This window comes from Oryza glaberrima, chromosome 10 (assembly GCF_000147395.1).
Source record: "Oryza glaberrima chromosome 10, OglaRS2, whole genome shotgun sequence".
Lineage (NCBI taxonomy): Eukaryota > Viridiplantae > Streptophyta > Magnoliopsida > Poales > Poaceae > Oryza > Oryza glaberrima.
Window position 1 is genome coordinate 14,755,592 of NC_068335.1, and position 24,279 is coordinate 14,779,870.

General features: G+C 45.0%; 1 protein-coding gene, 2 long non-coding RNA genes and 2 pseudogenes across 3 annotated transcripts; 4 read left to right on the top strand and 1 right to left on the bottom strand.

Annotated features, from left to right (window-relative positions):
• Positions 1-1,673: 1,673 nt before the first annotated feature.
• Positions 1,674-2,277, top strand: LOC127785651 (uncharacterized; annotated as a pseudogene).
• Positions 2,278-10,781: 8,504 nt separating this feature from the next.
• LOC127786189 (BTB/POZ and MATH domain-containing protein 2-like) lies at positions 10,782-12,176 on the top strand (annotated as a pseudogene).
• Positions 12,177-13,225: 1,049 nt separating this feature from the next.
• Positions 13,226-14,251, top strand: LOC127785871 (BTB/POZ and MATH domain-containing protein 1-like). The gene has a single exon (XM_052313232.1). It carries the CDS (start codon positions 13,226-13,228, stop codon positions 14,249-14,251), a length of 1,026 nt encoding a protein of 341 aa, XP_052169192.1.
• A 1,629-nt stretch (positions 14,252-15,880) lies between these two features.
• On the top strand, positions 15,881-16,693 carry LOC127785661 (uncharacterized). Its single transcript, XR_008019816.1, has 3 exons — positions 15,881-15,994; positions 16,170-16,271; positions 16,392-16,693. It is a non-coding gene; the product is annotated as an uncharacterized LOC127785661 (long non-coding RNA).
• Positions 16,694-17,269: 576 nt separating this feature from the next.
• On the bottom strand, positions 17,270-19,574 carry LOC127752988 (uncharacterized). The gene is made up of 3 exons (XR_008012455.1): positions 19,275-19,574; positions 18,966-19,052; positions 17,270-17,999 (listed from the first exon to the last, which is right to left on the bottom strand). It is a non-coding gene; the product is annotated as an uncharacterized LOC127752988 (long non-coding RNA).
• Between the last annotated feature and the right edge of the window lie 4,705 nt (positions 19,575-24,279).

Sequence of the window (24,279 nt, forward strand, 5' to 3'; positions counted from 1 at the left end):
GTCTAGCTTCTCTGGTTTACTTTCAGCCAAGGAGATTAACACACATCAGCAGCACATTACCATGGCCCCAAGATCCATGTCCCCTTTTGTTTGTTTCTTTTGCTTTGCCCTCAAGTGCTGTCTTGCTGATTAATCAGGTAAGTTGCCATGAGCCATTTGGGAAAGATATCTAGCAGGTTCTTGCACACTGCCGCAACAAACGCTGCACTCTGCAGGTGACTCTGTTGGTATCTGTCTTTCCTCTCACAGTATTTGTTTGTATTTTGTAAATGATCGGGATGCATATACGCATTTGTGAGTATTTTTCTCTCATGTTGTCAGAAAGAAAAAAAACTCTCATGTTTGGACCTTTTCTGTATCACCAAAATGAGGAGTAAATGCCCTTTTATGGAATCGAATTGCTGGCCAAGTAGAGTCGTGTAAATTCCACACGATTCTGATGTATTTCCACATTTGTATCCAGCTCCAAATCCGATGCAGAAGAAAGGTTCAGCCTCATCTTTTCGCTTATACTTATACTTATTAGCCAAATTTTAAATTTTCAAATTTAAATTTGAAGTTAATTTTGAGGGTTTTTTATCAAAGTTTATTTTTCAGCATTTGCTTTTAGATCGCTAAGAATACGTATATAAAATTTTACAAATTACTTTTTGTTTGCAAATATGTCGTATGGCCTACACCGGTAATAAGCCACAAACGATGGGGACTTATCTTCGCCTTCACCGGTTTCATATCATTCATGGCGTCGTCGTCCGTGGTGATGTCTCCACTGGGCGTACGTCCATGTCTCCATGCCCCCGTCCGACCTGTGCCGACACCTCGGCTACCTCCTCTCCACCGTGGATGGTGCTGACGTGGCGTTCGAAGTTGGCGGCGAGATGCTCGGCGTGCACCGTTGCGTGCTCGCGGCCTGGAGGATGCCTATCAATCGATCATGATGTGGTAAATATTTTCCATTTGCTCTATGGTAAATAACTGTGGTAAATTATCCCCGTGGATTCACCTCACCAAATTTAAATGGAAACTGGAAGAACTAGCTGTTTGTAGACCGTCCGAAGTAAATTTGATCGGTTCATCCGTCTGTCACATAGAAAAGCTTAGACAAATTTTGCTACAGGACACTGCTATTGTGGAGAAAATTATAATATTGGGACTACAAACATGGAGGCTTCGCTGTTTTGATACTCCGAGTGGATGACAAATGAGCCCATCTGTGTGTATGAAATGTGGGTTTAGTGTCATTATAGCAAAGGTTAATGTTTGCAGTGTTATAATTGCAAATCCCCCGCTATTATGTGGTTTTAGCTGTGGGACACTGCCCAAACTCACCTTTGGAGAAAAACACTCCATAAACGTGGTAATTTGCTAATGGACACCGCGCCGATTAAAATAATGATTTCCTGTTGAGAATGAGAGAGAAATCGCGTGAAATGTCAAAAATACCCTTGGACCCATATGTTAGATCTTCATCTCTCTTCCTCTCTTTCTTTTCTTTCTCCCTTCTTCCTCCCGCCGTGGGTGAGCAGCGGCGCAACGCACGGTCGGCGGCCGGGGAAGTGGCGGCGCACCGCCGGGGACCCACCGCCAATGACGACGAGGCGCAACGGCCACCTGGCGCACTGCGCGACGGCAAGCGGCGGCACTGAGCACACGAGCACGGCAGCGGCGGCGCAATGTCGATAAAATTGGGACTACATTTGCAGATGACTGTAACTGAAGCTGACATTTGTGCTAGGCCGCTCTAGCACACGCACCCGTACCCCAACTCGAGACATCCTGCCCTTTCCATGCCCGAGTAAAAACTCAAATCTCTGACCCATCATTGATGTATATATTGATGCCTTAATTAATTCATGACTGTGCAATTTACCGTATAATCCTGATGCGTTCTTGCAGCGTGCAGCAGCAGAGGCTGCAGAGCAGCAGGCCGGAGACGCCGTGCTGGAAGCCAAGCACGCCGCCGCCGCGCGAGGAGATCAGGAGCGCCGGCACGGGGTGGCTGGGGCGAGGCAGAGGTGGAAATATCCCCGTCGCTTTCACCGTCTCCCTCGCTGCCGAGACGCGGAAGTCGTGGAGCAGCTGCAGATACGGGCGTGGGCGAGGGAGCGCGGCCATGGCCAGACGACGACGCGCCACTAGTGGAGCGGCGGCTACGGGAGATCATCAGGGGTGGACAACGGCGGCGTCGGCGAAGTACGCCGTCAGGTGTGGAGGAGGAGGTCCTCCAGCGGCCACCGGTACCGAGTAGGCCGCGCGCGCTCCGGGCGTCGCCGAGCAAGCCGGACTGGGAGAAGAGAGAAAGAGAGGAAGAGAGATGGAGGGCTGACATCTGAGCCCAAGGGTATTTTTGATATTTCACACTATTTTTCTCTTCTGTAAAACCGAAAATCATTATTTTAATCGGTGCGGTGTCCATTGGCAAATTACCACGTTTATGGAATGTTTTCCCCCAAAAGTGAGTTTAGACGGTGTCCCACGACTGAAACCACACAATAACAGTGTTCTGTAGCAAAATTTGCCAAAGGCTTACCAATCGGCCGGCGTGCTCGATGGCGTCCCGGTGGCCGTCAGTGAAATGGCGTCAGGCTTGACCTCAGGGTGGATCTGAAGGGCCAGTGTCAGACGACACCGACGACTTTCAGTAAATCTAAGTATAATTAGCATACTATGATACCAATAAATCGATTTTCTGGATCCGTCACTGTTGCACGGTGACGAGCGGAGACGTCATGGGATTAGGCCTATTGTTTGCTTCGGGGGCTAGGGAGTTATGGGGATTTCTTTGTGGACCAAAATATAGAGACTTCCAATTAAGGCACGCGTGTTCTACCATTTCTCCCTTTTATAATATTTTTGTAGAAGTAAACTACAAACCGAACATCTGATTCTAAAAAAAAAGAATCGAACAATCAAACGAGTTGACCAACAAGTAAAACATAATGTTATACATTGGTGAAAAAAACAGCAACTGAAATATTTAAATATTTTGAAGCACAGAGAAAACATCCGTTGAAGCATGCCACTGTCATGTTGTCAACAGTGAAATTTGGTAATCGGCAAAGACGTCATCGGCTTAGAATCATTATCGGCTGCAGCATCTCGGAATCAGCCGATGGGAGTTATCAAGTCGCCAATAGTCGGATTCCTACTATATTCGGTTAAGGAAATCAATCTACTGAAGGAAGTTTATCCCTAAGTTACCGAGTTTAAAGAGGATGCAGCATGGTAGTTTATATATTAATTAGGAATAGTTTGTTAGTTTCCTTTTATCTTTAGGAAAATGTGTTTAGTGTCCGATAAAGTGAGTTTATGGAATGTTTCTTTCTTTTCCGACAAGAACTTGTATCAACCCATGGGTATAAATATGTACACCCGGGGTCTATGTAATCTATCCTCACGATCAATACAATTCGGCGCATCACCACCTTTTACCTTTTCTACTTTATTTGATCGTCCGGCGGGACTTGGCACCTGACGCGGGGCTGCATCGGTGTTCGATCTCCGGCGAAGGGGTAAGTCCAATATTCCGTCGGCCCAGGCAATTGTCTCATCTACATCGGCGTCGTTCAAGGCTGCATCAGTACATTCGACCTCTTGGATTGCTCCGGTTTGGATGATATATTTGCCTACCTATTTATCATATGTCTCTATTAATCTAGTCTTAGCATATCAATTTAGCTCTATTGGCTGCTTCTCGTTTTAGGGTTTCTGCCGATATCGACTAAATCGCGTTGCTAGATTAGATTAGCTCAGACATCTACCACCCTAAAAATCAGTCAACGGCTTGATTGTCTAGATATTATGTTTCTTTTCATACTTAGTGCTGCATCAGTTAAGTTTGATCTACTAAGTCGTGCTTAGAACCATAATCTCTAGCCTGCTTATTGATTGCCAATAAGGGTTTTATCGGGGTTTCAGCTAGTGAGTTATCTGGACGTTGCATCGGCTCATAAGGATTGCATATACATATAAGTTGGATTTAGCTGATGACAACAAAGGTTTCATTGTTTAATCTAATCTTGTGGATTTCATGACATCGGTCCTCCAGCCGATGGGTGCTTTAACCTTCGGATCAATACTTGTTCTACTATATCATATTGTTAGCCGATTGGTTTCTACTGGATTATATTGCTATATTACATCATCATCAGCCGATTACCTTTATATCATTATCTACATTTGACATATAGCCGATTGCTTAAACCCTATTGCTATCGGCTGGTATCGGCATCGGCTATTATCGGGTATCGGCTGGAACTACTCCATCGGCTTATCAGCCGATGGGCTGTTTTGATCTACTATTTGCATATCTTGTCAGTTGCAGGATCAAACTGACTGGCACGCCCGCATCTCATCATATTTGGACCTGCACTGGAGTTAAGCAGATCTCACAGGCCGGTGTGTTCGATTTTTTTCATCAACACATGTCATGTATGAAACAAAAAGTTTTAAAGGTTTGGAATATATGTTTTTTCTTTCATTAGAATATAATTATATAATATTTTGTTATAAAAGACTTAATTGAAACGAATATAACGGTGTGATCGAATCGTAAATCGGATAAGTAGTTTAGGAGATAAATTATTTTGAAGATTGCTATATGCATACATCCATCATCCATGAATGAAGTGGGGAGAAAAAGTAGTATGGCCGTAAAGAGAGTAAGAGCAGGTAATTGTGAATTTTTTATGAAACTCGGTGAAAACACACGATAAAACATGTTGCTATAGTGTATAAAACATTGAGTTCTAATGATTTTTTTCATCAGAATATATTTGTGTGATATCTTATTACAAAGATTTTATTACAACAAATACATGGGTAACTGGATAAGTAGTTTAGGAGAAAAAAATATTTTAATTATTGATACATGTATACATGAATAGAGTAGAGAAGAGCAATCAGAAAACCAATAAGTAGTTTAGGAGAAAAAAATATTTTAATGATTGATACATGTATATGTATACATGAATAGAGTAGAGAAGAGCAAAACAGAGCATAGTAGTTGTTGGAGCGTTCAATATTTTTTCTGATATATATCGATACACCGATTGGGAACGTTCTCCGCTTTTATACAAAACTTTTAAGTCTTGTCAACTTTGATCTCAATACTTCCGTGTTGAATTAAAAAATAAAATTAAATATTCTCTTAGTTTTTTAATATATAGCGTTGTTGACTTTTATTTAAACATTTGACCATTCATTTTATTAAAAAAGTTTGTACAAACAAAAAGAAATATAAGACATGTTTAAAGAAATATTTAATGGCAAATTAAGTCATATAAAAATAAATGATAACCGCATAAAGTTTTTGAACAACATAAGTAGTCAAAAGTATCTTGTAAAGTCAACAACATCTTATATTAAAAAAAGGAGGTGTAATGAAATTTCATCTTAAAACTAAAAAACTTTATACTCAGTATGTGCATCACGCTAAATAGCACTTTCAAAAAAAAAAAAACTAGGGTAGTGTTGGGATTCGATACCGATTATAATATGGCACTCCTTTAATAAGAGATCTTTAAAAGAAGCTATCAATTTTACAGAGAAGATTTATAAATTATCAAATGAATCAAAGAAAATAGAAAAAAAATTAAAGCATGGCAAGTCCAATTTATAACGGTATACTCTATATGTTCCAAAATATAATCATATCTAACATTTAAAAGTTATACCAAAACATAATTACTTCTAACACCTTCCTCTCAGGGCTTATATCTATACCTACCTATATATATAATATATATATATATATATATAATAAAAGAATACATAAGGATTCCGGGGTTTTTTTTTCGTCCGTCAAAATCCGTTTTATAGTTGGGTCGGGCCTTTTTGGATCTACACCAAAACCGAGCTTGATATATTATATGTACAGTTTCATGTAACCATATAGCACATGTACAATTTGCCTACTTGGTTAAGGAGAAAAGCTTTCACCATGGCCGCCAGGGATCAATTCCCAATCCACTCAATTTTGCACCTGTTATTACTTGCACGGTGGCTATGGGCCTCTCCTCTCCTCGAATAAGTCTACTATCCCTCCCTCGTGTCAAATCATATTTCCGCGCCTCTTTCTTCTCCTCTCCTCGAATAAGTCTACTATCCCTCCCTCGTGTCAAATCATATTTCCATGCCTCTTTCTTCAACAGATTTTTATTGATTATGAAATCTTATAATGAACCTTTTTTATGAAATCTTATAACGAACTATTTCTTAATCCAAAAATTAAAGATAATTATATTATACACACAAAAATCAGTATAAATATATGCTTACCAATATATAGGATGTAATACGTATACAAGTATACAAAATTAATGCTCTTTTTTTTCCGTGAAAGAAACAAAAGGTTACTTTGCATGCAAAGGGCCCACAAGCATTTTGTATGGTGTTAATCTATACCTAATAATAAAAAAAGTATGAAAGAATTCCGGTGAAAGTTTTCGTCTGTCCTCACCTAAATTTTTTCGTCCTCAATATCCTGAGTCCAACACACAAAAATCATCCCATTTCCGGGTCAAATAACACAAAAAAAATAAAGAAGTTAGTGTTACTCCAGAATAACTTACATATACAACATACAAAAATTGATTACAAAATTTCCTCGAATTAGACCCCAAATACAATAATTGCAAAATGGCAAACGAATAAAAAAAAACCCAAAATCAAACAAAAATCCAGCCACCTAACCTCGCCAGAGACATGAGTGGCATGAGTCTGCTGCCGTCGCCTTCAAGCTATCGCCACCGCCTCTTAAGGGCATATTCGAAGATGAGGGGGCGCGAAGTGGCCGGCGGAGGTGGCTCGGTTGAGCTGTGTGCCCCGACGACCCGCCGGCCGCCACCACCTCCCAAGGCTAGATACGGTGAGCCTCAGGCCGGATCTGGCGAGGAGCGAGGCGGCAGAAACACCCCGACAAGGAGAAAGGGGCCGACAATGGAGGCAGGGGGAGTAGCGGAGAGGGAGCGACTCTGTTGGTGGGGTGAGAGGTAGCGAGTGCGGCGGGGAGAGACCAACGACACCAGTCGGGAGAGGGGTAGTGGCCTTAGCTCGTCAAAATGGAAAGATGAGATAGAGTGGATCAAAAGTACCGAACCAATTTGGGAGATTGAGAAAGATTTGTCTAGATTTGATGCGAAGGATCGATTTCGGCATCATACGGCGTAGAACTGTCTTCTGGAAGTTAAAGACAGCAGTCGGCTATGTAAGCTAGGCCTTCAACTCCGCTTGTGGCCAGGCCGAAGAGGCAAGCCGAGCGGATGGAGCTAGCGGACTTGACTGAGGCTGAAAAGAAAGAAAAGAATGGGGCTTTCAGCCTAAAACTATAAGGAAGGAGTATTCAACTAGAAAAGAAAACAAGAAGGAGTATAATGTATAGCAATCGCAAAATATTTTTACCCGTTGCAACGCACGGGTATTTTTTCTAGTGGAATACAAAATAGAAAAAAAAAAGGAAAAACACAGGAATATGATAGGACTATAGGTGTAAAATATAGGATTTAAAACATAGGAAAGATAGAAAACTATCGTTTAGATAACGCAAAGGAAAACTCAGAAATCTTGATTCATTACTAGAAACAGTAAAATGGTAACATATTATCTAGTAATTTATTGCACTTAGATGGTACAAGCAACTGATGTGTGGGTCTGGAACAGTAAACATCATTGCAATGGCCGATTGAATTGATTTATTTCTTCCTTGCCTCGGTCCTATGTGAAGTCAGCAGCAAAAATGAGGTTAGAGTGTATTCGTTTTCATATGAAATTTCTTTGAAAGTACTGTAAACCTATAGAAATCCCTACGAATAGAATGTAGGGAATCGTATGCTCGGAATGCAATATACAGTAGTAAAAACCTTTGGAATTGGTTTTCTACCAGAAATCATATCCCTACGAATAGATCGAAGTGAATCGTATGCTCCGAATACATATACAGCAGTAAAACATTAGGATTTAGGAATTGGTTTTCTACGAGAAATCCTCCTACGGGAAGCATATAATTCGAGCGAGCCCTCAGTTTATTGTTCTCATTTTACTTTAACCAACCCTCATTTTTAATAAAAGATCTTTTTAGCATATAATCCGAACGAGCCCTCGGTTTATTTCTCTTATTTTACTTTAACCAACCCTCTTTTTTAATAAAAGATTTTTTTAGAGAAAGGTATTTTTTACCCGACTTTAACCAACCCTCATTTTTAATAAAAGATCTTTTAGCATATAATCCGAACGAGCCCTCGGTTTATTTTTCTCATTTTACTTTAACCAACCTTTTTTTAATAAAAGATTTTTTTAGAGAAGGGTATTTTTTACCCGGCTCTACATCCAACTGCATATATACGGCCATTGAAATAGGGAACTTAGCCCCGTAAACAACCCAATCTCTGAAATTTAATCCTATGGAGATTTGAACTCAGAACCTTGAGGTACTAATAAGGTCATTGCAATCACTAAGCTACATGCCCTTTCGTACGATAAAAATTGATCTCTATTGAACGATAAAGATGCTTATATTTTAAAACCTATATAGTACGATGTTAATAAAAAATATAAGTTAAATCCCTCATCTTCTCGCTTACGTTTATGAGCCAAAATTTAAATTTTGTCAACCTTAAAAATTTAAATTTTGTCAACCTTAAATTTAAAGCTGATTTTGGATTTTTTTTATCGAAGTTTATTTTTCAGCCTTTGCTTTTAGGTCACTAAAAACACGCATATAAAAGTTTTAATCACAAATTACTTCTCGTTTGTAAATATGCCGCATCTTATTTCATGAATAAGCCAAACAATGGGCCTTAAAATTTATATTAAGGACCTGTTTAGATCCCACCCTATAATATTACACCCCGTCACATTGAACGTTTGAACACCTACATGAAGTATTAAATATAGGTAAAAAATAACTAATTGCATAGATTGCGAGTAATTTGCGAGACGAATCTTTTAAACCTAATTGTTCCATGATTTGACAATGTGTTGCTACAATAAACATGTGCTAATAACGAATTAATTAGGCTTAATAAATTCGTCTAGCGGTTTACTGACACAAACCCTCTATGAACAAGTTTACACCTTGCATCTAAACACCCTCTAAATTCAATTCTATTTTTACACAAACCCTACCCCTATGAGCATCTAACCACAGGCGCCACGAATCTTTTAAACCTAATTGTTCCATGATTTGACAATGTGTTGCTACAGTAAACATGTGCTAATAACGAATTAATTAGGCTTAATAAATTCATCTAGCGGTTTACTGACACAAACCCTCTATGAACAACTTTACACCTTGCATCTAAACACCCTCTAAATTCAATTCTATTTTTACACAAACCCTACCCCTATGAGCATCTAACCACAGGCGCCTCGCTGTTGATGGGTACGTCGTTTACCACTGAAAGCACAAAGCCGTTAAATCCTGGAAAATTCGCTCTCATGGGGAGTCGAGCCCCGGACCTAAGGTGTTACTAAGGCTCTTGTAACCACTAGGCTACAGGCCCTTTTGCAATTCAATTCTATTCTATTTTATGGCTACGTTTAGATAGGGGTAAAAAGTTTTGGTGTGTCACAATAGATATACGGACATACATTTAAAGTATTATACGTAGACTAATAACAAAACAAATTACAGATTCCGCCTGTAAACTGCGAAACGTATTTATTAAGCCTAATTAATCCGTCATTAGCAAATGTTTACTGTAGCACCACATTATCAGATCACGGAGCAATTAGGTTTAAAATATTCGTCTCGCAATTTACACGTAATCTGTATAATTAGTTTTTTTTCTATATTTAATACTCTAAACATGTATCCAAATATTCGATGTGACATGGTAAAATATTTTACGTGGGATCTAAACAGGTCCTACAATTAAAGAGGTAAGTAGCATATCGGACGAAGGTAGAATCTTCCAGGCTTCCACATGAAAATCTGGTTGCGTATGGGGGATCAATGGCTACACCTGCCCGTGACCACTATAGAGAATCTTGTCAACATCATCATCAAAAACCTTCTCCCTTCTTCGATGTCTCCACTCCACTTGAGACCAAGCTAGCTAGCTAGAAGCTACAGAAGCTGCGCCGGAGAGAGAGAGCTGCCGGTCGCCGAGCTCGCAACGTCCACCAGCTACATCCGTCGCGCGGGCGCCATGTCGCGGACCACCACCGGCGGCAAGCCGGCGCTGTCCCCCTCCTCCATCGTCTCCGACACGGTGCGTGCTCACCACCACCTCACGATCGACGGCTACTCGCGCATCAAGGACGACCTCCCCCAACGGTGAGTGCGTCAGCTCCTGCCCCTTCGCCGTCGGCGGCCACCTCTGGCGCATCGACTTCTACCCAAACGGCAAGGACGCCGGCCGCCAACTCACGCTCTCCGGCGTCACCTTCACCTGCGAAACGAATCACGTGTCCTTCTACCTCGTCCTCGTCGATGAGCATGTCCCCAAGCCGGTGAAGGCGCAGTTCGAGTTCAGCTTCAAGAAGCCCAAGCCGCCGCCGACGCGGTCCCTCTTCGGGAAATCCAAGCCACCGCCATTGGCGTCCGCCGTATAAAGCTTCGATTGCCACGGTTCTTGCGGCGGCAAGGCAACAGAGGTGAGTAAGTTAACCGTCGAGAGGCAAATCAGGGACGATTCTTTCACGATCTGGTGCGACATCGCCGTCCTCAACGAGTTCCGCGCGGAGGGCGCGACGGCGGCGTCGTCGTCGTCCGTGGCCGCCGCCGCCGCCTCTTCTCCGTCTTACGTCTCCGTGCCGCCGTCCGACCTGCACCGCCACCTCGGCCAGCTGCTCGCCAGCGGGGACGGCGCGGACGTCACGCTCGAGGCCGGCGGCGAGACGTTCAAGGCGCACAGGTCCGTGCTCGCCGCCCGCTCGTCCGTGCTCCAGGCGGAGCTCCTCGGCCCGATGGCGCGGAGCACCACCGCCGCCACGCCGACGCGCATCAACGACATCGAGGCGCCGGTGTTCAGGGCGATGCTGCACTTCATATACACAGACCACTTCCCCGAGACGGCGCGCGACGAGGAAGAAGAAGAAAAAAGAAGAAGCCGCCGCTGCCATGGCGCAGCATCTGCTCGAAGCGGCAGACAGGTTCCACCTCGAGAGGCTGAAGCTGGTGTGCGAGGACAAGCTGTGCCGCGGCATCGGCACGGCCACGGTGGCGACCACGCTGGCGCTGGCCGAGCAGCACGGCTGCCACGGGCTCAAGGAGGCGTGCGTCGAGTTCCTGAGAATCCCTGGCAACCTGAGCTCGGCCATGGCGACCGATGGCTTCGAGCATCTCACCACAAGCTGCCCTGCCATTCTCAAGGACAAGGAGCTCATGTCCAAGCTTGCTGTTGTTCACTGAACACTGAATATTCAGCAGAAGCATATTAAGCAGGATGGTGTCGATTCAGAGTTTGAGTGACAGTTAAGGGGCTGTTTGTTTGAGTGCCAACATTTGCCTGACCAATTAAGCCTAGTGTTTGCTTCATGCCACAAGTGAGTTATGCCACAATTTTTTAGCAAGCTGGCCCACTTGTCATTGAGTGGTTTTTTTTTTGCCATAACTTGCCACAATTGTGGCCAACAAATTCTTAGCCATATAATGTGTGGCATGCCACACTTTGCCAAATATTTTGTGGTAAGCTATGGAAGTCATCCAAATATTTTAGTGTGTGATTCTTCTACTCTGGAGTGTCAAATAGCTAGACCTATGTATAATTATCGTCATCAGCTGGTTCGATCCGATGCTAATCCCGTGTATAATTATTATCTGTCATCTAGGCTAGTTTAGATGGTGTGATGCATCATGCTCCTCCTCTCTTATGTTTGTTTTGGTTTGTGGTATCTATCAAATGTATGGTGATAGCCTGCTCAGCATGGAATGAGCATGTGTGCAAATGTGATGAATTAACTAGTAGAGTAAACCATCCAAATTGGCCTGGATCGATGCTCCCTACTTAGTAATGTTGTTGCTAGCTAGTTGGGGAAACTATTTTTATCTCCCTCATTATTTGCATGTCACTCAAATAATTATACATTTGGCTGTCACTCAAATTTAACTGTGAATATACGTTAACTAGTCGGTGTGTGGGTGGTGGTGGTATACTTTTTCCTTTTTTCCCTGGTTACTAACCTTTCAGGGTTGTAATCTTGTAATTTTTCTTCTGCTCTATCAATAGAACTTCGCACCGTTTTGTGTGAGTCGTTCGAAAAAATCACTCATTCGATTCCTGTATTTTTTCTATCATCCAATCAAACGGTCTTTTCTGCGTTTTTGCAATTCTCTATTTTGCACTTCTTTGTTTTGCACTTACATTCATGTTAAAATCATGTGGTTTTTTATTCATCTTTTTCTCCACTCCTGTGATTTAAGGTGATTTAAGGGGACGATGAAAGTGGACAACTCTTAGAACCTATATTCAAAAGTCAACAATATCATATATTTTAAAAACGGAGATGATACTAACCAAGGTGACCTGTTCCACTGTATGTCTGTAATAGAGCCATGAGTAAGGCTTCATCCAATTTAGGTGAACGGACTCAGCTTATTTTAGCACAATAACGAGGATAAGGATAACCATTAGTGCATGACTAATTATGCACTAATTAAGTGTTGACTAGTACAAACTCAAGAAATGTATTTATTTGATTCTTAGCAAAAACTTCTACATAAAAAGTTTCATAAAAGGTTTTTGCCCGGAATATATCGTTTAACAGCTTTGCTTAGGCATGCTCACGGTAAAGACGGAGTAGCCCAGCCTTCAAGCTAATTAGAACGCGACCTAAATCAACAAAGGATGTGTTTAATTCCAGGTTAAAATTGAAAGTTCAAAGAAATTGAAATTGCAACGATGTGATGAAAAAGTCAGAAATTTATATGGGTAGAAAAGTTCGATATAACAGAAAAGTTAAAAATTTGAAAAGAAAAATTAGAATCTAAACAGGGCCAAAGGTTCGAAACGGTGCACACGCCAATATTGTTTCCGAACAGAGCTTTTCCAGCACTTTTGTGCCGGACAAGAGAGAGTATAAAATATATACGGTGAGTCATCATCGATCACATGAATAACAATAACCTTTGCTTTGCTTCTCTTGCTTTGCTTAGCACTTAAGCCACTAGTCGATCACTACTTAAGCCCTACCTGCGACAATATTTTTTCCTATCCTACCTGTTTCCACCATCACCATGGCCTTCGTTCCGACTTCTTCTCCGGCGACGGCCGAACAGGTCAGCATGGTGAACGGGTGCTTCCTGTTCAGGATCAACGACTACTCAAGGAAGGCCGGCAATGTCGTCGAATCCACCCTCTTCAGCGCGGGAGGCTACAGCTGGCGAATCATCTACAGCCCCAGCTGCGGCGGCCCGATCTTCTTCGCACTCGTTCTTGACCTGGGTTATGGTGGTGGTTGTGGCAGCCCCATCAGAGCGCGGTGCAAGCTCACCTTGCTCGACAAGGCGGGCAAGCCGGCGGTGCCGTCCCGCACCCGGGCCAGCCCGGTCCTCGACTGGTCAGTCGACATGGAGTGGAGCTGCTCGGACCTCGTCACGCCGGAGGAGCTGCTGCAACGGCGGCGGGCGGAGCTTCTTTGGGACCGCGACCGCCTTGCCGTCCGGTGCGACATCGTGTTCACGGACGTGCTTGGAGGATCGGCGGCGGCGGCGGCGAGGCCACTGCCACCGTCTGACCTGCACCAGCATCTCGGCAAGCTGCTCTCCGAGAAAGTGGGCGCCGACGTGACCTTCCAGGTCGCCGGCCGCGGGGAGACGTTCGCCGCGCACCGGTGCGTGCTCGCGGCGCGGTCGCCGGTGTTCAGAGCGCAGCTGTTCGACCCCATGAAGGAGGGATCCACGGACTCGGGCGTCATCGCCATAGACGACATGGAGCCAGAGGTGTTCAGCTCCCTGCTCAACTTCATCTACACCGACTCACTTGACGACGACGGCGACGGCGACGACGACGACGGCGTGATGGCACAGCACCAGCTCGCCGCCGCCGACAGGTACGGCCTCGACAGGATGAAGCTCGTCTGCGAGGAGAAGCTGCGGAGGCACATCGACGGGAGCTCGGTTGGATCCCTTCTGGTGTTAGCAGAGCGGCACCATTGCCGCGGGTTGAAGGAGGCGTGCTTCGACTTCCTCAGCTCCGGCGTCAAATTGGAGGAGTTCGCCGGAGCAGATGCATTTGAGCAGCTGATGGAAAGTTCCCCTTCTGTTGTGAAGGAGCTGGTTGCTAACCTCGCTACCCTCTTGATCTCTTAGGATAAAACAAACATAATTAGGGTACTGAAGTACTAATAATGCATTCCATATCAGTAAAAAAAAATATATTTTTATATCAGGCAACTTTCATTACCCAGCTTGAAAACCAAGCCCAAAACAGCAACAGAGTCTTGACAAAAACAAGGAAAAGGAGAGAACAGAGTCTACAAGAAAGTATACAGCCATAAAAACAGACGTGCTGGGGACTCCAGCTTAAAGCCAAGCTTACAAAATAAACAAAATATATTATCCCCAAATGGATGGAATTGATCAGATCTGAGTGGTGTTAATCTGCTTCCTCTTTAGATGTGCTGACTGTGTTCTTTTGGAGGAGCTTGTAACTTTTTTTTTTTTTTGGTTTTAAGAATAGAGTTCATTCTGACCTTTACATACAGGGTTTACTACTATTTTAGTACGTGCATAAATCTGCAAGGGGAATCGAGAAATCCGGCAATTTAGAAATTGCAGAATTTTTGGAAAAAAAAATAAAATTCAGACAGATTACAAACCCTGTGCCGGGGACGGTGGGTTCGGGAAATTCAGATGTATTGTCACACTGATGAACTTTATGCTAATATAACTGAATATTGTTCATTACCAACCTCTCCAAACCATTCTATTTTCATGACTCAACCAAAGCTGAATTAAATTTGAAAATATACTGTTCATTTGGCTTTTTTTTAAAAATATACGGGATGCAAATTATTTGGTAGAAATATACCATCGATCTGGCGGAACCGGTGCGTGAAAATGATGACACGGACGGTCTAACATTCAAATTGATTAATTATCCTCATTAATGATTAATTAATTATCAATTAATAGTTAATTAGAATAATTAATCACTAATCAGGTAATTAGTTACTAATTAAACAAACAGCTCAGTGGGCAAAACATTCGCTGTCGCACAAGCAAGGAGCGAGACCGTTCGCTGTCGCACAGGAATGAGCGAGACCGCGGTCTCGCAGCGCAGTGTCGCGTCATTCTCGCGCAAGACCGTTCTTGACGTCATCGCCACCTCATTTTTTGCCAATGTTTCTGCGGGACCGATGGTATATTTCTGTCAAAATAATGCCCTTCCCTTCCTTTCTTCCCCCTCTTTCCCCTTCCCTCCTCTCCCCTCCGCCGCGCAAGAGGAGCAAAGGAGGTCACCGAGAATAATATGGAAGTATTTCCTGCGGAATATATATAGTAGCAAATTACAAATTTATGATTTTAGATAGAAACAAGCCTAATCCTATATACCTATACAAATCATCCCCACTACTACAATTCTCTGCTTCATGGTGCTTCCACGTCATCTCTTTCCCCTATCCGTTCGATCTAATCGAGCGATCAACCGTTGCACGGATCGACCTATCCACCCGCATGGTCGCACTCGCACCGCATCGGCTCCCTCTCCTGCATCACGCTATGCCGCCCCACCATCAGCGCGCTTGCCGCGCCGTATCCTCTCCTTGTCCCGCATCACGCTCCGCCGCCCTCACCGCATCGCTCTCGCCGTGCCGCATCCTCTCCTTCTCCTGGATCGCGCCCGTCCCCACTGCATTGCGCTCCCTCTCCACGCCTCCCCTCCACCCCCCCCCCCCCCCCCCGATTCCGCTACCTCCATGCCGGTTTCTCGCCTGACCGCTCTGCTCCCTCTTCGTTACCCTATAACCTTCGTGCGCGCAAAATCAAGAAAACGGCATAGACGCCTCAACTGCTCCTTGATGGCTAATCTGAGTGCTATGCCCATCACAGGTATTGTGAATCTATATAACTGGTATCCATCGGTTGATTATCAGGTCTGGTGGTTTAATAGCCCATGAATACCGGACTCCCCCTTTGCTATGTAACTAATTGATGCAGCACACTAGCCAATTTGTTCTTTTGATTAAAAAAAGTAGCTGGATTAGCCAATCTCCATCTTGATTAGGGATTATTGGACGCAAACGGCCTCAGCTAATTCATCCTCCAGCGACGGTGTTTCCTATCATCCTGGCCTGCACCATCTTTTTTCTGTTCCCAATTGGATCAGGTACATTTTTCTTTTCCCTTATTCTCCCCTATTGAGTTTATTGGTTCACCAAATTAAAACATGTGTATTTTGGATGAGTTCATCGGCTGTACTCATTTTTTCCCATTTACTGTAAAAAAGAAATGTCCCAGGTGTTTGTCTTCAGTCTGCCAGCCAAGATTTAATATCAGGGTTCCCCCTTCCTTTAGATGAAGATCATATACTTTTTTGCTGATGGATTTTATGCTGCATGTTCTCACCTAATTAGAATGTAAATTTTGGTCACTAATTTCTATCTTAAATCATATTTAAGCTATGGTATGATTCGGAAGAGATTCAGTTTCTTCTTCCGAGACATTGATTTCTAGAAATTCCAGGCTGTACCCCTCAAATTAGCTTATTTCTTATACTACAATATTATTTATTTCTAACAAATAAAATATTACCACTCTTGAAATAATTGTGCAACTGATCCGTACTTAGTTTGAAGCATAGCACAGTGAACAGTGGCCGTTATACAGCACATACTACTCAACTTTCATGATCACATCAGAAGGTTAGTATTTTAACTATTTTCAACATTTGTAGTCAATAAAATTCATTTTCTATAATTGATCAAATAAGATTGTGCTTTGTTAGGAAAATATTTGGACCTATTCAACCAACTCATTTTTCTATGATTGGTCTAATAATAAGATTAAGGTCAGTTGGAAAATACTTGGATCTATTCGACTAATGAAATGTGTAAAATATGATGATGAAATGTTTTCATAAAAGTAATGTTTTTCATATACACTATTTCTATTTGTGATGGATCAAATGTTCTCTTTTCTTTGTATGCACAATGTCCCGCTGCAACGCGCGGGGTACCTTCTGGTACCTTCTAGTTTAATTTGAAGATGGCGCGCGGGGTACCTTCTAGTTTAATTTGAAGATGGCGCGCGAAGGGAGGTTTACTCGATCTCACTCATGGAAAAAGAGAGAGAAAAAAAGAGGAAAGTAGTGGGCCGGTCACATAAGATGATGATTCCTCAAAACAAATTAAGGCCCGTATCTGCATGTGTTGCGCCGTACAAACACAAACTCTAAAAAACCTATCTCGATCGATCGGCATCTAGTGGACGCGGCGGCGAAATCACGGTTGGCGGCGACACCGGCCGTCACAAACCAGCGGCGGTTGACGAACGACGAACGCCATCGTATTGATCTGACGAAGTTGCGCCACGTAAGTTGTTAGTTACTTACATGGCAGAAAACACTGCACTTTCCTCAATCTATTCTTGCCATAGCTATCTATCTTGGGTTACATGGCAACATATCAGGTGAACACAAAGCAAATCGTGCACACATGACATGCACAAACCCCATCTCAACCATCTGATCCATTATGTGCGCTCAGGATGGAGGCCAGCGCTCCCACCGCGCACTTACGCGCAGTTTTGCGAAAAGCCCCCCGCGCGTGGGAATACGTTTTGCAAACAACCCCCCGTTCGCTTCCCAGAACGATGCCGCCGTCCACTCACGAGTCGGCGATGCTTCAGCTGCCCAGAGCCATCAACATGAGCCATCCATGCCCCTCCTCCTCGTCCTCGGTCCTCCTGCCGGCGAAATCGAGTTGCTACCGCCTCAATCCGCTGCCGAAGCCACCCTGCCGTCCGCCGCCGAAGCTGAATCGCCGCCTCAACCATCCGATCCGAAACCACCGGTTCGGAATTGATGTAATGAACATGGGCGGAGCCACCACGATTCCTGCGTATTCCCATAAATACCCAAATTTTTTTTATCAAGAAACAAGTATACTTCAATATATGCATATGTACACATATTAGTTAGCCAAGTACTCTTCCTCACTGAGATGCGTATAGATGAAAGGTTTAGAAAAGTGAAAAATCTTCTTGATCTTCCAATTATGATTGTTGAAACAAAGTTGCACAATAGACACGAGGTTGTTTACAAGCTTCTCAAATTGGTTATAGTACTTCCAGTAGCAACAGCTAGTGTTCAAATAATCTTTTCTGCCATAAATTATGTGAAGAATAAATTGAGAATCTGGCTGGGGATTAATACTTGAATCATTGCTTGGTCACATTTATTGAGCGTGAGACGTTTTTGAAAGTCAAGGACTGTGATATTATAAACCGCTTTCAAACCATGAAGGAACGTAGAATTAAAGCTACTCTTCCAAGCTATCAAGGAACCGAAATAGAAAATTAGAGGTACCATGTAATAATTTATAGTTTTATTTTTTTATTATCGGTATTGACATACTGTGAACCATTGATTTTTTTTAATAAGAACTTTTTTTTTGTTAAACGGGAATACCTAACTTCGAAATCCTGGCTCCACCACTAGTAATGAACTCACTTTATTTTCTACTTGTTCATGTTTGGTTCTATATATTTTGCTTGTAAAAGGAAATGCAGCAACATGCCATGTTGCCCTGGTACTGTTTTGATGGCAAACTTCAACGATATATGTCTGGTAATGCCTTGTGTCTTTTAATTAGGAGTGGTGCCTTTTTTTTTAGTACTCTGAAACCGTTGCAATTTGACATCACATATTGTTTCAATCAGTGGCGGAGCCAGGATTATATTATAGTGGGGGCTGAACTAAAAGTGGCCAAGAAAAATCGAGACATGTCTTATATAAATTGACTATATGTCTAATACAAAGTGTAAATATATAGAATTAACGAGAAATAAACATTATGCATACCAAAACAATCTTGAAATATCCAATAGATGATGACATGATGTACGACACTAGTACACCCTATCCCAATTATTCTTCATCAGGGGTAATCTATAAAAAGAAATGTCAAATTCATGAATAATGACAATTAACAAACAATAGCTTCAAATAATTTAAAGTAGGGAATGGAGGCATGGAGCATACCGCTAAATTATTTTTAAGTAGCAAACTAGGAATCACAATCTATAATTTTTTGAAGACTTGAACTATCAATAACAACTAGACATGACAATTGAAATTGATTTTAAATGATAAATCAGAAATTTTATATACCTCACTTGCTCAAATCCTCAATTGTTGAGTTGTTGCCTTGCCCCTTGGCCCTTGCTGCTGCTTGCCTTGCTGCCTTGGTGGTTGCCTGGTTGGTGCCGTCCGGCTTGCCGCCTGCCTTGTTGCTGTCCGCCTGCCCGGCGCTGCTTGCCTTGTTGCCTTGCCTGGCTGCTGCTGTGCCGGCGCGCCGCCGCCGCGCGTCGCGTCCCCTCGCCGGCCGCCGTTCGCCTCACCGGCGCTTGGAACTGGAAGCCGTCGCGCGCGAGTGCGCTCGTGTGCCGCCGCCGCCACGAGTCTCCGCCTCTCTTCGGTTGGGGAAAGAGATTAGAGTTGGCCGGTTGGGTAGAGTTGTGGGATATTTTGGGCCTACTCAGCCTGTTGGGCCTTCTAAAATCTCAGAACAAAGTCTATTTCAGACCCCTTGGGATTAAAATTGTAGGGAGGTATTATAGGGGCTCTAATGGTTCGTTAGGGGGTAGTGGGGCTTGAGACCCCCTGCCCCCACGCTGTCTCTGCCACTGGTTTCAATGAACCTGATACTGCCAGCGTTCCAAACAAGCAAAGATTTTGGCATAAGTCAAACAGTGAAACACAGAGTAACGACTTGTCTCTAATTTCTCAGACTTAAGGTTGCACTTCAGTTGTCATACAAAGCTTATCGATTAAATTAAACCGAACTTAAATCACAGATATGCAAACCATAGTCCAGAGTTGTGCATTACAGCATCAGAAACGAGTTCAGCTGCGGAGTGGAGACAACAGCACAGGAAGGTGATGCTACTTGTCTGTGGAAGTGAATGGGGGCAGACGACTGTCTTCCATGGCGGACGGAGGCGTTGAGATGGCAGCGGATGAAGGTGGCGCTTGGCTCGACTTGAACGGCAGCGACTCAGCTTCAGTAGCGGGCGGCGGGGCGGCTTCGGCTGCGGAGACTGACTTCGGCAGCAGGCGGACGGGAGCCGAAGCGTCGCCGACTCGCGAGTGGACGACGGCATCGATCTGGGAAGCGAACGGGGTGTTGTTTGCAAAACGTATTCCCACGCGCGAGGGGCTTTTCGCAAAACTGCGCGTAAGTGCGCGGTGGGAGCGCTGGCCTCCATCCTGAGCACACATAATGGATCAGATGGTTGAGATGGAGTTTGTGCATGTCATGTGTGCACGATTTGCTTTGTGTTCACCTGATATGTTGCCGGGTTACATGTAGTATATTTTAGATTTTATTTTTTGGTTGCTACAAATAAAATCCATGTGCATGTTGGTTCACCACTTGTTGCTAACTTGCTATAGGAACTTTCTGCCTATATTTTTCAGTAACCACTTGCAAAGTCGCCATACAACGGAAAGTAACTTTGGGCAAACTGAACCTTTTCATTGTATAGATCTATATGCAAATATTAATAATCAAGTCAATTTGGTACTGATTTTGAGCACAAGCTGCTTCAATTAATGGCGTTATGATTGTCATTATTATCAGTGAAACCGAAAGTAAGGTAAATTTTGTTTTAGTTTTCCAATTGGTGTTGGCGCATTTTCGCACCCTAAAAATAGCTAAATTATAAGGAAAAAGTACGAATTACCCCCTCAAACTATCGTGGTCGACCGAATTAACCCCCTAAACCCGAAAACCAGACATCATTCACCCTCAACTATATACAAACCGGACAAATAACCCCACTAAGCACTGGTTTTCAGCTTTTTTCGACTTGAACTTGCACACGTGACGCCAACGTGGCAATCCAGTCAACAAATAAAATTAAAAAAACACCTGGACCCACATGTCATCCCTCTCCCCTCCCCAATCCCTCTGCTCTCTCTCTCTCTTGCTCGGCCGCCCGCTCTTAGGCGTCGTCGTCGTCTTAGGCGGAGGGCGCTCGCTTGGGTGGCCGTCAGTGGATGCATAGCTCGGGCGGCGGGCGGTGGTGGCGGAGGCAAGCTCGGGTGACCGGCGGCATCGCGGGAGGCTGCGGCGGGAGGAAGGCGGTAGCCGCAACAGCAGCTGGGGGGGCGAGATCCGCGTCGGTGGAGGAGGCAGAGGCGGAGAGAAGTAGGGCGGTCGGCGTTGGAGGCGGGGCGAGCTCAAGTGGGCAGCAGCGTCACGGGAAGCTGCGAAGGGAGGAAGGCAACGGCCGCAGCAACGGCTGGGGAGTGAGCCACGCGCCGCTAGAGAAGGCGAAGGCGTGGCGATTCCACCGGCGCGATACTCGCTTGGGTAGCCGGCGGCATTGTGGGAGGCTGCGGCGGGAGGAAGGCGGCAGCCGCAGCAGCCGCTGGGAAGCGAGCTCCACGCCGGTGGAGGAGCGTGGAGCTGGGGCAAGCTTGGGTGGCCGGCGACAGAAATGGAGGCGGACCGGACGATCGGTGACGGAGATGAAGGCGGCCAGCCGCCGATGCTTCCGGCTGACCCCCGCCTCAGCATCCTATCCACTGCGTCCATCGATGCCACCGCCACAGCCTCGTCCACTGGCTGCCCTCTCCATCTCTCTCTCAGCTTCTTGTGCAGCATCTTGTAAAGCTCGTCGCTCTTTGAGAGATCCATCCTGGCGTCCGCCTCGTCGTTGTGGATCGTTGGCCCTGTCCGCCTCCGCGACCGTCACCCGCTGCCCGGTCCGCCTCTGCCGCCACCACCAGCCGCCCAGGCGCCTCCGTCTCCACCGCCACAGCCGGCCGCCCGAGTGCGTACCCGAGCCAGCCGTCCCTGCCGCGCTCGCCTCGCCCATCCCTGCCGCGTCCGCCTCTCCCGCCCAACAGCGCCCGCCTCCTCGTGCCGCCGTCCACCGTCCGTCCTCGTGCGCGCCGCCATCCGCCGCCCGTCCCTGCCTGGAGCGAGGTCCACCTCCGCCGTCGGCCGCCGAAGCGAGGTACACCTGTGCCACCAGTCACTAGAGAGAGAGAGCAGGGGATGGGAGAGATTTGGTTGAGGCTAAGGGATGACAGGTGGGCCCAAACACTTTTTTACTTTTTATTTGCTAACTGGACTTCCACATTGGCGTCACATGTGCAAGCTTAAGTCAAAACCACTCAGAATAGTGCTCAGGGGGGTAATTTGTCCGGTATGAATACTTGAAGGTGTAAAATGTCCGTTTTGTGGTTCAGGGGAGGTAATTCAATCAACCATTATAGTTCGAAGTGATTAGTCGTACTTTTTTCCAAATTATAAATTGTTGTGAAAAAGTAATTTTTAGAAATTATTTAATAATTAAAGTAAGCGTTTGAATAAAATCTATGGAAATTTGAACATAAATTTGAGTTAGATAAAAATTTTCTTAAATACTTTAGGTGACCAAGTATTTTCAGGATTTTTCTCAGATTTATTTGAGCATCGGAAGTATTTTCATAAATGGAACATCATTTCAGCAATTTATTTCAATTAAAAGGAAATCAAAATCCTCTTCCTAGTATTGGGCCAAACTCCGGCCGGACTCCTCTCTTGGCCAAGCCGCAGCCCAAGTTGTAGGTCCCTTTTCCGGAGAAGTCCACTCTGAGTCCCTCTCGTTTTGGGCTGGAACGGTGGAACCGAGGAAGTCTGTTTGGCGTCCCTTCTCTTCCTCTCGGACCGGCCGTTTTGTTTCAGCGTCCCTCGCTAGTCGCTACAGTGTCTTCTTCAAGCTTCAGCCGGCCGAACCGAGCCTGTGCCGCCCGCCCTCCCCCTCCAAATTCGGCCGTCTCGTTGTTCCCTTTTCGGAATTGGTTGAGGGGATTTGTTGCCCTTGTTCTTATCTTGCCTCCTCTCGTGAAGTAATCGAAGAAATCACGTGGTTTATCTCCCCGAATCGGAGCGGTTTTGATCTCCTCTCCGGTGTCCAACCCTAGCCCGAGCTCCCCTTGCCCTAGCCACCTCTCCTCGCGAGATCCCTCTCTCTCCGCCACAGCCGCCAACTACGGCCGCGCCGCGCCGCGCCGCCTTCCGCCGTCGCCTCCTCCGGCTCCACAAAGACGAGGGCTACCACGGCCGCCTGTTCGCCGACGCGAACCCGAGCGCCGCTGCCTCCCATCGACCTCCAGCCGCCACCCACCGTTGTTTCCGCCATCGCCGAGCTTCGCCGTCGCTCTCCTCCGCATCGCAGCGCCGAGGAGAAGCCCGACTACCCCTCCGTTGCCGCCGCCCATCGCCGGAAAACCGCCGCCACCGCCGACCCGACCTCGCCGCCCTTCGGAGCTCGCTGCCGGTGTCTCCCCTCGCCGTTCGTCTTCGTGTAAGTAGTGGTAAGGTTAGCCTCGGTCCCCTCTTCCTCCCCGTCCTCTCGCTTTCCGCCGCCGTTCGCCGTCGCCGCCGTTGTCCTAAGCCAGCCGCATGGCATTCGCGTCAGTGCCACGTGGTCGTTTCCATCCCCATGGCTGCCTGTTGTATGTCACGTGGCTGCCATCCTAAATCCTATATCGGGATTGATCTCATCCGTCGGATCTCAAGTCAAACCAATCTGAGCCATCCATCCCGTGGACCCGTTGACCACCTATATGGACGTGATTCATGGTAAAACCGATCTACCGCTTGTCTCTATGACGAATGGATCCCACCTATCACAAGCCCTTTCTCTCTCCTATCATAGGGCTGACGTCATATTTCTCCTTTTCAGTTCCAAAATAATCAAATATGATGTTTTCTTTATAGGTTTTAATTAATTAAAATTTCATTAATTCACAAGTAATTCATACGAACTCGAAATGAGATCGTTCAAATCACATAATTCATATAAATTCAAGCTCTACCCATTTATAAACTTTATTTGTATTGTTTATTTGGTTTTATTAGTGTTTTTTCTCATTTTACGTTCTAGGTTTAGTTTTCTGTTGTTTCGGATGATCGTTCGTTCGTTCGTTGGAGAAGCTCCTGAAGATGAATTGAAGACGCTTGTTTGCAAGGCAAGTCATATAGATCTCAAAATACCCTTTGAGCATGTTGAACCTATTTACTTAATTCTTTATTTCATTTAAAATATGCTTTTATTTTTGAATGTCATTGGGTGGTCTGAGCCTTTTCCCCATATTATGGCCGAAGGTAACTTTATTA